At 54.4% G+C, this 14,124-nt stretch overlaps 1 protein-coding gene across 1 annotated transcript; it reads left to right on the top strand.

Annotated features, from left to right (window-relative positions):
- The first annotated feature begins 852 nt into the window (after positions 1-852).
- IMPDH2 (inosine monophosphate dehydrogenase 2) lies at positions 853-13,538 on the top strand. The gene is made up of 14 exons (XM_030956559.1): positions 853-1,048; positions 1,143-1,191; positions 1,287-1,388; positions 1,596-1,670; positions 2,127-2,333; positions 5,582-5,669; positions 6,219-6,418; positions 7,488-7,578; positions 8,256-8,351; positions 11,893-12,036; positions 12,180-12,324; positions 12,410-12,553; positions 12,930-13,013; positions 13,282-13,538. The coding sequence occupies exons 1-14, from the start codon at positions 951-953 to the stop codon at positions 13,301-13,303; spliced, it is 1,545 nt and encodes a 514-aa protein (XP_030812419.1). The 5' UTR covers positions 853-950; the 3' UTR covers positions 13,304-13,538.
- The last annotated feature ends 586 nt before the right edge of the window (positions 13,539-14,124 follow it).

The following is a 14,124-nucleotide window of genomic DNA, read 5'->3' on the forward strand; positions in this document are numbered from 1 at the left end:
GGCTCCTCTGAGGCAGATCTCTGTTTGTGCCTGTTCTGCTCCTCCTGGCACAGTCCCCCTGCTCTTCTCCAAAATCCTCCCTCCAGCCCCAGTCTGTGGCACAGATCTGAAGGTGCTACTCCCCCATCCCCAGTGTGCAGCTGTCCTCTTCACACTGCTTGTTTGTACAGCCTGGCCTGGTGGCTTTGGGAAGAGGGGGCTAATGCCTAACTGGGATCGCCTTGGATCCACTCTGGTGAGACTGCTGCCTCTCTGCCTTTCATTCCCCTTGAGGTGCAAGACTGGCCTCGCTGCTGCCTCTTGACTTTCATCCTTCATGCAGCTCCCTTAGACTTACAGAATTGCTTTGGATTCTGCTGGTTTGTCCAGCAGAATCACCACCACCCCAACAAGCCCTTGTCTTCTCAAACTGTGGGAGTACCTGGACTCAGCTCCCAACCCACAGTCTTTGCATGTCAGCATGCTACCCGTAGCTGGGCCTTTTTAGGTGGTCTTATAGCAGGTATCACACTGTACTGGTGCCACAAGCTGGTACCAGCCAAGGCAGAGCCTGGCACACAGGCCCTACCGGGCTGCACTGGAGTTCAGCTCTCTCCTGTTGCCTCCTGCCGGTACATGGACCAGGCTGCTCGGCCTGAGCACAGAACAGCCGCCATGACCCGATGTCACCGGGCTGAAGACGTACGGGCTCGGTGCTGAGAAGCTGCTCAGGAGGTGCTGAGAGCGACAGCCGTGCCCGGTGTGTGCCCGGTGTGTGCCCGCTGCCGCCCGGGCCGCGGCTGTGCTGCTCCGCTCCGGGGCCCTCCGCGCCGTCAGGAGGCGCTGTCGGCTCCGGCCCCTACCGGAGGCGCTCTGTCCGCGCCGTCGCGGGGCGGGCACAGCGGGTCCCTCCCGGCGGCCGTCGGGGCGCGCGTGCGCTCGGTGTGGTGGGGCGGGCACGCGGCGGGGCCATGGCGGACTACCTGATCAGCGGCGGCACCGGTTACGTGCCCGACGACGGGCTGACGGCTCAGCAGCTCTTCAGCTGCGGCGATGGGCTCACCTACAAGTGAGTGCGGCCGGCACGGGGTTGGGACCGGGACCGGGACCTGGGGCGCGGGGCCGCCGCGGTCTCTGACGCGTCTCCCCTCGTTCCCCCGCAGCGATTTCCTCATCCTCCCGGGGTACATCGACTTCACGGCGGACCAGGTGGTGAGTGGCCGGGGCGGGGGAGCGGGCCGGGGGCCGGGCCGGGGGTTGCGCCGGTGCCGCCGCTCACCCGCCGCCGCCGCCTGCCTCCCCGCCAGGACCTGACCTCGGCGCTGACCAAGACAATCACCCTGAAGACGCCGCTGGTCTCCTCGCCCATGGACACGGTCACCGAGGCCAGCATGGCCATCGCCATGGCGGTGAGTGCGGCCCCGCGGGCGGGTCCCCTGTGCCGCCCTCACCGGGCTGGCGGGGCAGGAAACGCTGCCTGAGGCGCCCGCGTGGCTGCCCCGGGGTCCCGCAGCGCCTCGGGGCGAGGCCGGGCCCGGAGCTCCATCGGTGCCGGCCCCGCTGCCGCAGCGCCGGGCAGGGTCTGCGGTGACTCACAGCCGCCTTTGTGTCCCCAGCTGACCGGAGGAATCGGGTTCATCCACCACAACTGCACCCCGGAGTTCCAGGCCAACGAGGTGCGGAAGGTGAAGGTGAGTGGCTGTAACGGCAGCCCCAAACCGTGCTGGGACAGGGCGCTCTGCAGAGATGGGAGCGGGTCTGGCCTCGCTGAATGAGCTGTGTGAGGAGATTGCTGACGTGTGCCCGATCTTCGTGTTTCAGAGCTGTAGTGCTGCCAGGGTTTGCAGGCACAGCCCTCTTGTTGTGTGCCAGGCACTGTCTGTGGTCAGCCTGGGACTCGAGTCCTCCTGGTGTGGGAATATTCCCCATCATTTCAGGGAGGAGGTTAGCCTGGAAGCTCTTCCATGTTAACATTATTTGCGTGAGCCTTGTTGCTGGTTTGAGAGTCGTCCTGTTGGTGAGCATGCGGCTAGGCTGGGTGATGGCAGACCCGTGTGAGTGGCTGCAGTAACCTGCAGGCATGTGCCTCGCTCCTCTCTGGCCTGGCAGTGCCACTCAACCTGGCTGCTGGATCTGCTTCCTTTCAGAAATACGAGCAAGGATTCATCACAGACCCCGTGGTGCTGAGCCCCAATGACCGAGTGCGAGATGTGTTTGAAGCAAAAGCTCGTCATGGATTTTGTGGGATTCCCATCACGGACAATGGGAAGATGGGGGGCAAGCTGGTTGGGATCATCTCGTCCAGAGATATTGATTTCCTGAAAGAGTCAGAGCATGACCTGCCCCTCGGTGAGGTGAGAAGTGCTCACACCTGAGGGCTGTGAACGCTTTGTTAGGAAGCCGTGTGGCCTGTGATAAGAATAAGGGTGAGTGTGTGGCTGTGAGGTGTTCTGCCAGTGGCAGGGAGCAGCTCCAGCTTAGCTCAGCAGATCTGTCTGTGAGTGTATTTCTAGGGGAGAGTGTCTTGCTCGTTTGCACTCTCTGAGCGACTCCTGCAGTGCAGACCATGCAGTTTATGTGAATCATGAGGATTATCTTTTGGTGCTGCGGAACCTCACCCCTGCTTCGCTAATTAATTGCTGGTGTTTGTGGCTGCTGCTGTAGTCCCACATGCTGGCACTGCCAGCGTTGTAGCAGCTGTGCTCTGCCCAGCAAACCCTCCAAGTGCTGAGCTTCCTTTTCTGGGCTGCCTTTCCCTGTATGCATCATCTGGATTACTTGTTCTTTCAAATAACCCCCTGAACTTGCAGTCTTGCAGTCTGGCCTTCATAATGCTTCACTGTCAGACTCCCCTCATGCAGGAGAACATTCTGTGATTCCAGTTACACAAGCTATGTAACTGGAGATCTGCGGTGCTGTCAGGTTACACCACCAGTGCCTCTTGGCCATGCTTTCCTCTTGGCTCACAAATATTTTTAGCTCTTGCTGACCAAACGTGGTGTCACATGCTGATCCCTGTTTGGTTTGAAATTGGCTATAAATACAAGATAATGATACAAGAGCCTTAAACTAGGAGCAGGTTATAAAAGTGCCTTTGAAGCAACGCTGCCCATCAGAGGAGCCAGATAAGGACCTTTCCTCATACTTTCTTTGGGTTATTCAGCACTGCAGAGCAGGAAGCTTTCTGCTGTCAGTGTGTGTTCCAGATGACTGGAAGCTGGCCAGTGTGACACCCATTCACAACAAGGGTGGGAAGGAGGACCCTGGTAATTATAGGCCAGTTAACCTGACCTCAGTACCCAGTAAGGTGATGGAGCAGTTTATACTGAGTGTCACCACACAGCACTTACAGGATGGCCAGGGTACCAGGCCAGCCAGCAGGGGTTTAGGAGGGGTGTTTGATCAACCTGGTCTCCTTTCATGACCAGGTGACCCTCCTGGTGGATGCAGTAAAGGCTGTGGTTGTTGTGTACAGGGACTCCAGCAAGGCCTTTGGCACTGTCTCCCAGAACTCCCTTCTGAAAAAGCTGCAGCCCAGGGCTGGGACAGGAGCACTCTGTACTGGGCTCAGAACTGGCTGGATGGCCAGCCCAGAGAGTGGTGGTGCATGGTGCTGCATCCATCTGGGGCCAGGCACCAGGGGTGTCCCTCAGGGCTCTGTGCTGGGCCCAGCTCTGTTCAATATTTTCATTAACAACATGGATGCGGGGATTGAGTCTTTCATTGGTAAATTTGCGGATGACACTAAGCTGGGAGCATGTGTCCATCTGTTGGAAGACAAGAGGGCTCTGCAGGGAGACCTGGAATGGTTGGATGGATGGGCAGAGTCCAATAGGATGGAGTTTAATAAGTCCAAGTGTCCAGTCCTGCATTTTGGCCACAATAACCCCTTGCAGTGTTCTAGGCTGGGGACGGTGTGGCTGGACAGTGCCCAGGCACAAAGGGACCTGGGGGTGCTGGTGACAGCTGACTGAACACGAGCCAGCAGAGTGCCCTGGTGGGCAAGAAGGCCAATGGCTCCTGGCCTGTATCAGGAACACTGTGGCCTGCAGGGGCAGGGAGGTCATTTGCCCCTGTACTCGGCACCTTGAGTGCTGTGTCCAGTTCTGGGCCCTCAGCATGGGAAGGATGCTGAGACACTGGAGTACATCCAGAGGAGGCAATGAGGCTGGTGAGGGGCTTGGAACACAAACCCTGTGGGGAATGACTGAGAGAGCTGGGGGTGTTCAGCCTGGAGAAAAGGAGACTCAGATGTGACTTTATCACTCTCTGCAACTCCCTGAAAGGTGGTTATCATCAGGTGGGGTTGGTCTCTCTCCAGGCAGCAACTGACAATCAGAGGACACAGTCTTAAGCTGTGCCAAGGGAAATTTAGGTTGGATGTTAGGAAAGTTCTTTACGGAAAGAGTGATAAAGCACTGGAATGGTCTGCCTGGGGAGGTGGTGGAGTCACCATCTCTGGATGTGTTTAAAAAAAGGCTGGATGTGGCACTGAGTGCCATGGTTTAATTGAGGTGTTAGGACATGGGTTGGACTCGATTATCTTGAAGGTCTCTTCCAGCCTAGTGGTTCTGTGATATGTCTGTGATGCCTCAGGCTTCTCTTGAGATGTGGGTTCTGTCACAGCATTTTCGGTAGATGGAGGCATGGTCAGCTTCTTTCCGATGCAAAATGTTGTTCTTATGGTATAAATTACTAGAATGTTCCTGCTTTGTATGCAACTGACCTACCTTCCTGAATGGGTTAGAGAATGCTCCCTTTTAGCTTTGCCCAGCCTTCTCAAATAACCTTTCATGGGGACTTGATGATCACAGAATGCTGTGGTTGGAAAGGGACTTGGAGGTCTCTTGTCAAGCCACCTGCTCAAGGCACGTTGAGCTGGAGGAGGTTTTGTGGGGCAGTCTCTAAATCTCCAAGGATGGAGATTTCATTATCTCTGAGCTGCTCTCCCAGTGGGAGAGCACTGTTGTGATGAAAGCCACCATACCAGGTCAGATGTTCCCCACTGTCCAGCACTGCCCTTTGCTTTCCACTGTGTTGTGGTGCTTGTTTGTCAGAGTGAGTGTGGCTGAGCATCTTTGGATTGATGCAACTCCTTTGCCCCACTGACCTTACCAGCAGCAGCAGTGGGTTATTCTGGGCAGAGCCCTTCCAGGGCCTACGCACTGGAGATGCTGCCTGAAAACAAGATTAAGGGCACCGCCATTTCTGCCAGAACAGCATGAGACTCCCAAGGTGTCTCCACCCCTTATTTGCATGTCCTCCAACGAAAGGGAGAGCTGTTAGGGTGATATCCCAAACAAGGGTCATCTGAGAGTTGTCCCTTGTTTCCAGGTGCTTTCACTTGTCTTCCTGAGGCCTTGTGCCATCTCCTCTTTTCAGGGCACTGAAGGGGTTGGGGCCTGATGCCAGTGCTCACATGGGGACAGCACACTGGAGGCTTTTCCTGTGTGTTCCTGGAGGCGTGTTGCTGTGCTGTGGGCTCTTTGAGGAGCACTCCTGCCCGGCCACTGCAGAGCATTTCACGTGGGCAGGGAGGTTTGGTATTTTCAGATCAGTGTGAAGGAGTTCTTGTGACTTTTTCTCTTCTCCCACCCACTAGATTATGACAAAGCGGGAAGATCTTGTTGTGGCCCCAGCTGGCGTAATGTTGAAGGAAGCAAATGAAATTCTGCAAAGGAGTAAAAAAGGTACCTGTGGCTGTCTGTGGCACGAGGGAGAGCTGTGGAAGCGCTGGGCGAATGTGGGCACACAGTCCCTGTGTGGGTGAAACATGGGAGACAACGGTGAACACAGTGCCCACAGCCCTCTGCTGGGGTACAGAGTTCACATGCCTTCATCTGAAGTGTGTTTGGAGTTGAGGGATTCTTGGCAGCCTGGTGTTTGGCTGTCCAGCCACGTCTTTGATTTTCTGGCCTGGCCTTCGCATTTCAGTGCTCAGTTCATCCCTCTTGGGGTTTAGTAGTTTGACTTTTAATAGGGTGTTGTGTGTCTAATTATTAAGAAATGCACACATTTTCTATGGTTGATGTAAAAATACTGAGTCCTTCTCCAGTCCTACAAACTCCTTTCTCTGTTTCTCAAGCTAGGGCTGCTGGTGTCCATGGCCAAGCAAGATTTGGTAACACACCTGAGTCTCCATCTTGTAGCAGTTTTTTCCTGCCTGCTGCTGCACTGCTCTGAGCTAATGTCTGTCTCCTGCAGAAATCTGCAGCGATGTTCTTTCTGTCTGTTTCCAGGCAAGCTGCCAATTGTTAATGAAGATGACGAGCTGGTGGCTATCATTGCCCGCACTGATCTCAAGAAGAACAGGGATTACCCTCTGGCTTCCAAGGACTCCAAGAAGCAGCTGCTCTGTGGTGCTGCTATTGGGACCCATGAGGATGACAAGTACCGGCTGGACCTGCTGGTGCAGGCTGGCGTGGACGCTGTCGTGCTGGTGAGCACCCCTGGGCACCCATGGGCATTGTGTCGGCCTGGGACACTGGGGCTTGAGTCCCCAGGCTGGATGAACATCACTGTCTTTGTCACAGGCCTTTCTGTGTTAGAATATGGCAGTTTGTTGATCTCTCAGTCTTGTTCAGGTTAGAATCCTCAGACTGGAGGGATTCCTCTTCCCTGGAAACTTATGTGACCTGAAGGAGTTTGTAGGGTGCATTGAAGCTCTGAAGGCTGTGAAGAGAAACATTGTCAGTTAATACAGAATCTTCTACAAATACCTCTTGCATTCTGCCACCAGCCTCTCTGATGTTCCTGACTAGTTTTGAATATTCAGCTTATCAGTTTCCCTTGGTCCCTTTGGTGTTTGTTACTGTGTTACTCTCTTACTGATGTTCAGGAGTGATCAGTAAGCCCAGAACTGCTCTGCTGGTCTCCCTTTTTGACCTGTAAACTTTCAGGCACAGTTGTCACTGCCTGTATTTGCACATGGTTTTCTCATCGATTGTGATACTGTGAGTGTGCTGTGCTCTGAGGGCACGGCTGTGCAGTGGGAAATGTTTAACAGACATCATTTGACTGGGTCACAGAGATTGGCAGGGACTGAGTGCTCAGTGCTCCACATCTGGTATTTGAGCTGCTCTGCTGCACAGTAGGGAGGTGCATCCCCCCACCAGCCCTCCTGGGTTTCACAAGAAACATTCTCAATTTCACCTGTAGTTTGTGACAGGGCTGACAGTGTCCTACTGATAGAGCCAGATGGTTTGTATCCACAGCCAGATGTTCTGCTTGTTGCCTTCTGTAGAAGCTACAGGATTAAACCTGAAGGATATTACTGAAGTCTTTACAATACTGAAGTCTTTACAATGTACTTCCCTTGTGCAGGGAAGTACATTCCTGTCTTGGCAGCAGCTTCTCCTGGGGTTCCGTGCCCAATTTGGGGAGTCATTTTGCCCATTACTCAGCTTAGCAGAGACCCCAGCAAGCAGAGTGAAAATCTGAAACTTTTCTGAAGCTGCATTTGTAATCTGGAGAAATTCTGGTTGAAACTGATTTTCTTTCTGTTGCAGGATTCCTCTCAGGGGAATTCCATCTTCCAGATCAATATGATTAAATACATTAAGGAGAAATATCCCAACCTACAAGTTATTGGAGGAAATGGTAGGCATGTGTTGAAGACCCTTCTTGTCTTTAAATGACATTTGTTTCTTAGACATAGAGGGAGCTGCAGGGATGTGAATGAAACGATCATCTTGGTAAATTTCTGTGAGCTTGAAATGGTTTCCTCTGACTTGTGGAATGGAGCAAGACCACTGTAGACACAGGGCAGTACCTTACTGCTGCAGATACTTAGAAACCTTTGTTCTGCAGCGCAGCGTGTTACAGTCCTCCACAGCACATTATGCATTAGCTTATTTTACACATCAGTTTAAAATTTTGCTTAGTAATGATACTGCTTGATGTGGAGATCTAGTGGCAATTTTCCCTGTCTCTTGACACCAGAGCCCAGTGGTCCTTGTCTTTACTTGATGCTGCTGTTACCCTGTACTCTGCCCTCCCTACCTCGTGTGGCCCAGAGAGTGTTTGGGACCGTGCCATGACTTCTGCTGCCTCAGCCTTTGGGTAGAAGTTGCAGAATAGCCTGAAGGGGCAGTGTGACCTCACCCACTGTGGCCGCTGGAGCAGAAACTCACTGCTCCTCCCAGAATGGCCTGGCTCTGCCACAGGCTGTTGCCCAGGGTGGGGGATGTTGGCAGCCATGGGGGAACCTCCAGGGCAGAGAAGTGTTGTTTGCAAATGTGCTTGTCTGTTTTCAAACCGATTTTTGCTCCCCACAGTGGTGACTGCGGCTCAGGCCAAGAACCTGATTGACGCGGGGGTTGATGCCCTGAGGGTCGGGATGGGCAGTGGCTCCATCTGCATCACACAGGAAGGTGAGAGAGATCAGCCGCCTCCTAAATAGGCTGAAGACACGTGCTTAGTAGAAATTCCCTGCTGAAAAGCAGCATGGCTGGGATGGAATTCTCCCATTTTGAGGGCAGTGTCCATCAGGAAGACATCTTTCACCCTCTTTGTCCAGGACTTCCAACCCTTGGGGTGGCAGCAGCAGCAAAGGCATTTCCCAGGACTGACCGAGACTGAGTAGAGCCGGTGTGGCAGATGGTGGCTTTGCCCGAGGGGAGCTGTTGGCTCAGTGTGGAATGGGGCTGGCAGGCAGCTCTGCAGGGAGAGGGGCTTACTGGATCCTCAGTGCTGATGGGTGAAGCACACTGGGCTGTCTGTGCTCCCTTTCCTCTGGCAGCAGTGTGCGTGATGCTTGACTATTGATCTGGGCTTGATGCCTTTGTAGTTTCCAGGCCAAAATGGGATTTCTTGCTTTTGTCTCTGCAGTTAGACAGAGCTTATGTGGAGCAGGGGCTGTGCCACCCTTAGCTATAAGGCAAGAGGGGCATCCCCCAGGGCCTGAAGAAAGTCTGTCTTGAGGACAGACTCAGTCCTTGTGTGTTGAGCCTCAGGTGGGGTGCAGAGTGGTGGTGCAGCAAGGCGCTGCAGTCCACCAGCACAGCCCCTCACTGCTTTGGTCCTTGGCCTGTGCCACAGGAGGCAGCAAGTGAGCAGCTGCTTGGCTGTAGGAGCTGCATTAGCTCTGCCCTTTCCAGAATGGAGCCTGTGAGCAGCCCTGGACCTGTGCTGTGTTCCTGCTTTGCCTGGCTGCAGGGGTTCCCAGTCAGGGCAGGGTGTCTCAGGGCAGCTTTCTGAGGAGGGAGGAGTATCCTTGGGCTGACACTTCCATAGCCAGAGCAGAGCCAGGGCACACATGTCCTACCCTGGCTCTGAGGCAAAGGCATGCTCTGATCTGCAGAGTGGGGAATGTCCCTGGGGTTCCTCCAGCTGCCCTGGGAATGGGGCTGGGTGCTGGTTTTGGAGAAGGTGTAGAGCAGAGGTGGCACTTCACAGGAGATGTGGTTGCAGAACTCTTGCCTGCAGCTTCCCAGGTTTTTGGCGCTGTTTAGGGAAAGAGCTCTGGCTTTTTGGGGTAGGGGTCACCTCTCTGGGTGGCTGCTGGGGTAGGGCGAGCATGCGCTGTGCACAGCCAGGCCTGGCTGCCTTGGATCTGGCCTCTGGCTTGGCTCAGGCTAGGAAGGGTCTGCAAAGTCAGCTCTGTCCCACACCGTATGCTCTGCCCAGTAGCAGGTCATTTCTGGGGTCCTTTGTTCTGCTGCTGTTCTTCTGTCTCTAAAATGTGTGTGTTTGTTTTTGTTTAGCTGCTCCAAAGATCCCTCCAGACCTAAAGTCCCACAGCCCCAAATGCCCTTCTACTGTCACGGGCACCTATAGTAAGTTACTTGCCCTGTTCCCAACCCTAATTATGTGTCTTGAAGCAGGACCCTGATTTGGCTGCACATGGCCTTACTGCTTGTTTGAGAATAATTTAGCTGTAGATGCACTTGGGGTTTTGTGGCTTTGGATACTGGTTTTGAATCTGAAATTAAATTTGAGAAGCCTTTCTGATTTCATAAAGCAGAATCTGAACTGTCCAAGCTGAAGGAACTCAGGCCTGTCCTCTCTCCACTCCAAATTCCAGTTAGGAGCCTGACTGCACCTTTTGGATCTCTAGCCAGGCATGCTCCTGCTGATCCAATACTGGGAGGTGATACCTGAGCAGTTCTCGGTCGTGCTCAAAATGTAGCCCTAATTCTGGGCAAGTTGTGCTCCCTTCCCATGGAGCTTGCTCCCCTGAGTTACAGAGGGACTTCACTGCACATGGCCACCTTGGCAGCTGTGTTCCATCTTTTCCCCGCCAAGTCCTGTGGAGAGAAGGGGCTTCTGCCTGCCCAGCCCAGGGTGCAGTGTTCTCTGCTCTGATGCTCTGACCAAGCAGCCCCTGCAAGGCAAGCCTTAGGCTTTGTCCTTTCCCCTAGTTCTGACACACCTCAAAGGGAGAGGTTTACTCTTGCAGATCCTGGAAGGTTTTCTCTAGCAGATGGTTTTGTAGGGCCACCCTTTGCCAATGCACTGAAAGGGACAAACCCTTCCCTGACCGTGTGATGTGTGTGTGTGCTCAGAACCCTGCTTGGGACGCCTGCGCTCCGGGGCTGTGGCACTGGGCACTGGGACAGTCGGAGAGGCACGATGCTCCCAGGGGCCCTGAGCCCAGCTGTGCCTTAAAAGGGCTGGTCTCTGTGCTTGAGAGGTTTCTGCAGGCCCTGCACTGTCTATGGCACACTCCCATAGACCCTGGACTCAAAACCCTTCGGAAATGGGTGTTTCTCTCCACAGAGCTCTTCCACAGCAGCATTTTGCACTGCACTGTGGCCTTCAGCAGTGCAGAACTGCAAGACCATCTCTTTAAGGGCATTGATGATAATAAAGCTGGCAGCCTCTCCCTGGCTGGCTGAGCCTGAGCTGAATGCTGGGGTCTGATTAAATTTAGTTCTGTCACAATCTCAGCCTGCAGTCTGGCTGCCCTCCCTCAGCAGCTGCTGCTGAGTGCTGGGAGTAGAGAAACTGTAGCCTCCTGGCCCCAGCCAGGGACATGCTGCCAGCACTGCTGCGTGCAGGCTGAACCACACCTGGATTTCACACTCCAGAGTACTAATACTGTATGGCCCTAATCTTTCCCAGTTTATGGGACTAACCATGACTGAAGAAAAGGCTTCCAGTTGATGGTGGGGAAGGGACATCTCCCTGAGAGAAGCTTACCTCAGTGTTCTTGCATGCCTGTGGCTGACAAACATGTTACAAGACATGCCTTGTGCTGGTTTTCCTCACATAACGGGAAGCTTAACTGCTACTGACTGGGAAGAACAAGTAAATCCAAAGCTAACAACTCTCTCCTCATGGGGCAGCTAAACTTGATGGAATCCTTGCTACATTGCAGGGCAGGAAGATAAATTATTACCAAACCATTCTGCCTCTTTCCTTTTCCACTGCTGCATGTGTGTTTGTGTGTATATGCAGACCTGTATGCATAGATATATTTATATCTGTAGCATATACAGGCATATGAGCTCTCTCCCAGCCAACTGCCTTTCCATTCAAGAGGCACATTGTACAGATGCTGGGTACATGGACAAGGAGTCTGGCAGCTCCAGGAGAGAGCCAGCAGTGGGCCATGGCTACATGCCAGGGATGCTTTGGAGAGGGGCTTTTGGAGTTTACTTTATTTCCTTCCCAAGCTCCCCACGTCTGCTGTGCACAAGGATTGAGCCACGAGTTTTGTCTGATCCCAGGCATCCAATCAAAGCCCCGAGTCCCGAGGTCACTCCCAGCTTTTTGGAGCCAAGGGCTGTGAGGACGTCTCAGCAGGCATCTCCCGGGCATCTGCTTCTCTTGGACTCAGCCTAGGGAAGGAGCTCCCAGGGATTTGTGCGTTCTGAGTGCTGGAGCATGTGTGTGCTGGGAGCCTGAGCGAGCCTGCTGGGACGGGGCCGTGCTGCAGGCTGGGGCTGAGCTGTGTGTCTGTCCCCGCAGTGCTGGCGTGCGGCCGTCCCCAGGCCACGGCGGTGTACAAGGTGTCCGAGTACGCGCGCAGGTTCGGCGTCCCCGTCATCGCCGACGGAGGCATCCAGACGGTCGGGCACATCGCCAAGGCCCTGGCACTGGGGGCCTCCACAGGTGAGCACCACTGTGGGAATCTGCCGGGAGGTGTTTCCATATGGCATCACACTGGGCCTGAGGGCCTTTACCTGCAGGTGGCTGGGGGCACGGGGCTGCAGCCACTGCTGCTGATGTGCTGTTCTGGTGATATCTTGTGCCAGTGATGATGGGCTCTCTCCTGGCTGCCACCACGGAGGCCCCAGGCGAGTACTTCTTCTCGGATGGCATCAGGCTGAAGAAATACCGTGGCATGGGCTCCCTAGATGCTATGGACAAGAACTTGGGCAGCCAGAATCGGTATTTCAGGTCAGAGGTGGTGCTTTGGGGCAGCAGATCAAGCTTTTGGGGTTTCTGTGCTTCACAAATACCCTTGATTTGTGCTTTCATGCAGTGAGACAGACAAAATTAAAGTGGCCCAGGGGGTCTCCGGTGCAGTGCAAGACAAGGGCTCTATCCATAAATTCATTCCATACCTTATTGCTGGGATCCAGCATTCCTGCCAGGATATCGGTGCCAAGAGCCTGACCCAAGTCCGGTGAGTGCTTCCCCCTTGCCTGTGCTCTGGTTAGGTCATGGTGCTGCTGTCTGGAGTCCCTGTGCAGCTGTACTCAAGCTGTGGTGTGTTCTGGGTAATCTGTAGCTCTCTTCCCTCATCTCCAGTGGGCAGTGCATAATGGATCTGCCAGCCCCAGGGATGCAGGAGTGTGGTCTGTTGTGGCATATTCAACTGGCTGGGCTCAAAATGTTGGGATTACATTATCCAGTCTGTTCTTGGGAGCACAGCAAAGACCATTCTGGCCACAGCTGGAGAAACCAGTGACCCTCATTCCAGATGTTCCAGCTGAGCATGTGCCAGAGCACTGTCTTCCCTGGACTCTGCCTGGCTTGTGACAGGTGTCCTTCCCCCTCAGAGCCATGATGTACTCGGGAGAGCTGAAATTTGAGAAGAGGACAACGTCTGCCCAGGTTGAAGGAGGGGTGCACGGCCTCCACTCGTAAGTGCTTCTGACAGGATCCTTGTCACCCTGGGGGGGTGTTGGGGCTGAGGAACAGCCACCCTGTACCTCAGCTGCCATGCCCTTGGCTTGGTGTGCCATTCATTGGCTTGCCCTGCCACCACAGCTGGGCCAAGCCCTGGCCTGTCAGGGTGCTGAGGCTGTTCCCCCTCCCTGGGCTGTCAGGATCTGTCCCATACTGCACCTTTGTCCCTGCCCTGAGTGAGGTTGGTCAGTAAAGGGGCTCCCTGGTGCTGCTTTCTCACAGGTATGAGAAACGCCTCTTCTGAGAGAGATCTGTCTGTCCCTGTGCCACCCAGCCCTGCGCTGCTCTGCGTGGGAGCTGCTCTTGCTGCAGAAGTGCCATTATTCTGGGCTGCCTGGAGCTCCTGCTGTCCCTTGGCTGCTTTCTGACCACCCGCAGGGCCCGCCTTCCACCCAGGAGCCGTGAGCCTGGGCTGGAGCCTTGCACGTGTTGGCCATGTTTTACAATAAAAAAAATTAAAATATGTGCAGTTGGTGTCAGCCCAGGGCCCCTCTTCCTTCTTCACCTCCTTTGCTCTCTGTCCTTGTCTCTGTCCCTTGCTTCCCACACTGTCAGAGGCAGCTGATAACCCCAGAAGGGACTGTGTGCATGTGAAGGGCAGCAGGGAAGGGAGAGCCCTGAGACAGGGCTGAGTGGGTAACACAGTGTGGCTCCTTTTAAAATCCTTCCTGAGAGCAGAAAACAAGGGCTGGGCTGCTGGGTAAGAAAGCAAACAGTTTTACATTGCCGTTATCTCCTGCTGGCAGCTGCCAAACCCAGCTGTGGCAGCAGCCAGGATGCTGCAGGCCCCCATTCCTGGTCCAAATCCTTCATTCTTCCCCTAAACGTCTTGTAGCTGCCACACCTCCAGGCCCAGTGGCTGCACCCCCTTGGGCTGCTCACCGTGGAATACCTGCCCAGGCTCTAACAGAGCAATTGTTTGCTGGAAGGTGGACAATGCACTGGAATGGGCACGAGTTTATAAAGGAGCTGGTCTGCATTTCTGCAGGCCTGAGCAGGGCAACCTTCCCTGGCTTGGCAGGTTTACCTGTGAGACACTTGCTAAGCAAAGCCACCCAAACCTTG

This window comes from Camarhynchus parvulus, chromosome 12 (assembly GCF_901933205.1).
Source record: "Camarhynchus parvulus chromosome 12, STF_HiC, whole genome shotgun sequence".
Taxonomy (NCBI): domain Eukaryota; kingdom Metazoa; phylum Chordata; class Aves; order Passeriformes; family Thraupidae; genus Camarhynchus; species Camarhynchus parvulus.

Bases quoted from the DNA above. Each gene is read 5' to 3' on its own strand.
- IMPDH2 (XM_030956559.1), top strand. From the start codon at position 951: ATGGCGGACTACCTGATCAGCGGCGGCACCGGTTACGTGCCCGACGAC. The intron at 2,334-5,581 runs GTGAGAAGTGCT...CCCACCCACTAG, and splicing joins ATGACCTGCCCCTCGGTGAG to ATTATGACAAAGCGGGAAGA. The intron at 7,579-8,255 runs GTAGGCATGTGT...TGCTCCCCACAG, and splicing joins ACAAGTTATTGGAGGAAATG to TGGTGACTGCGGCTCAGGCC.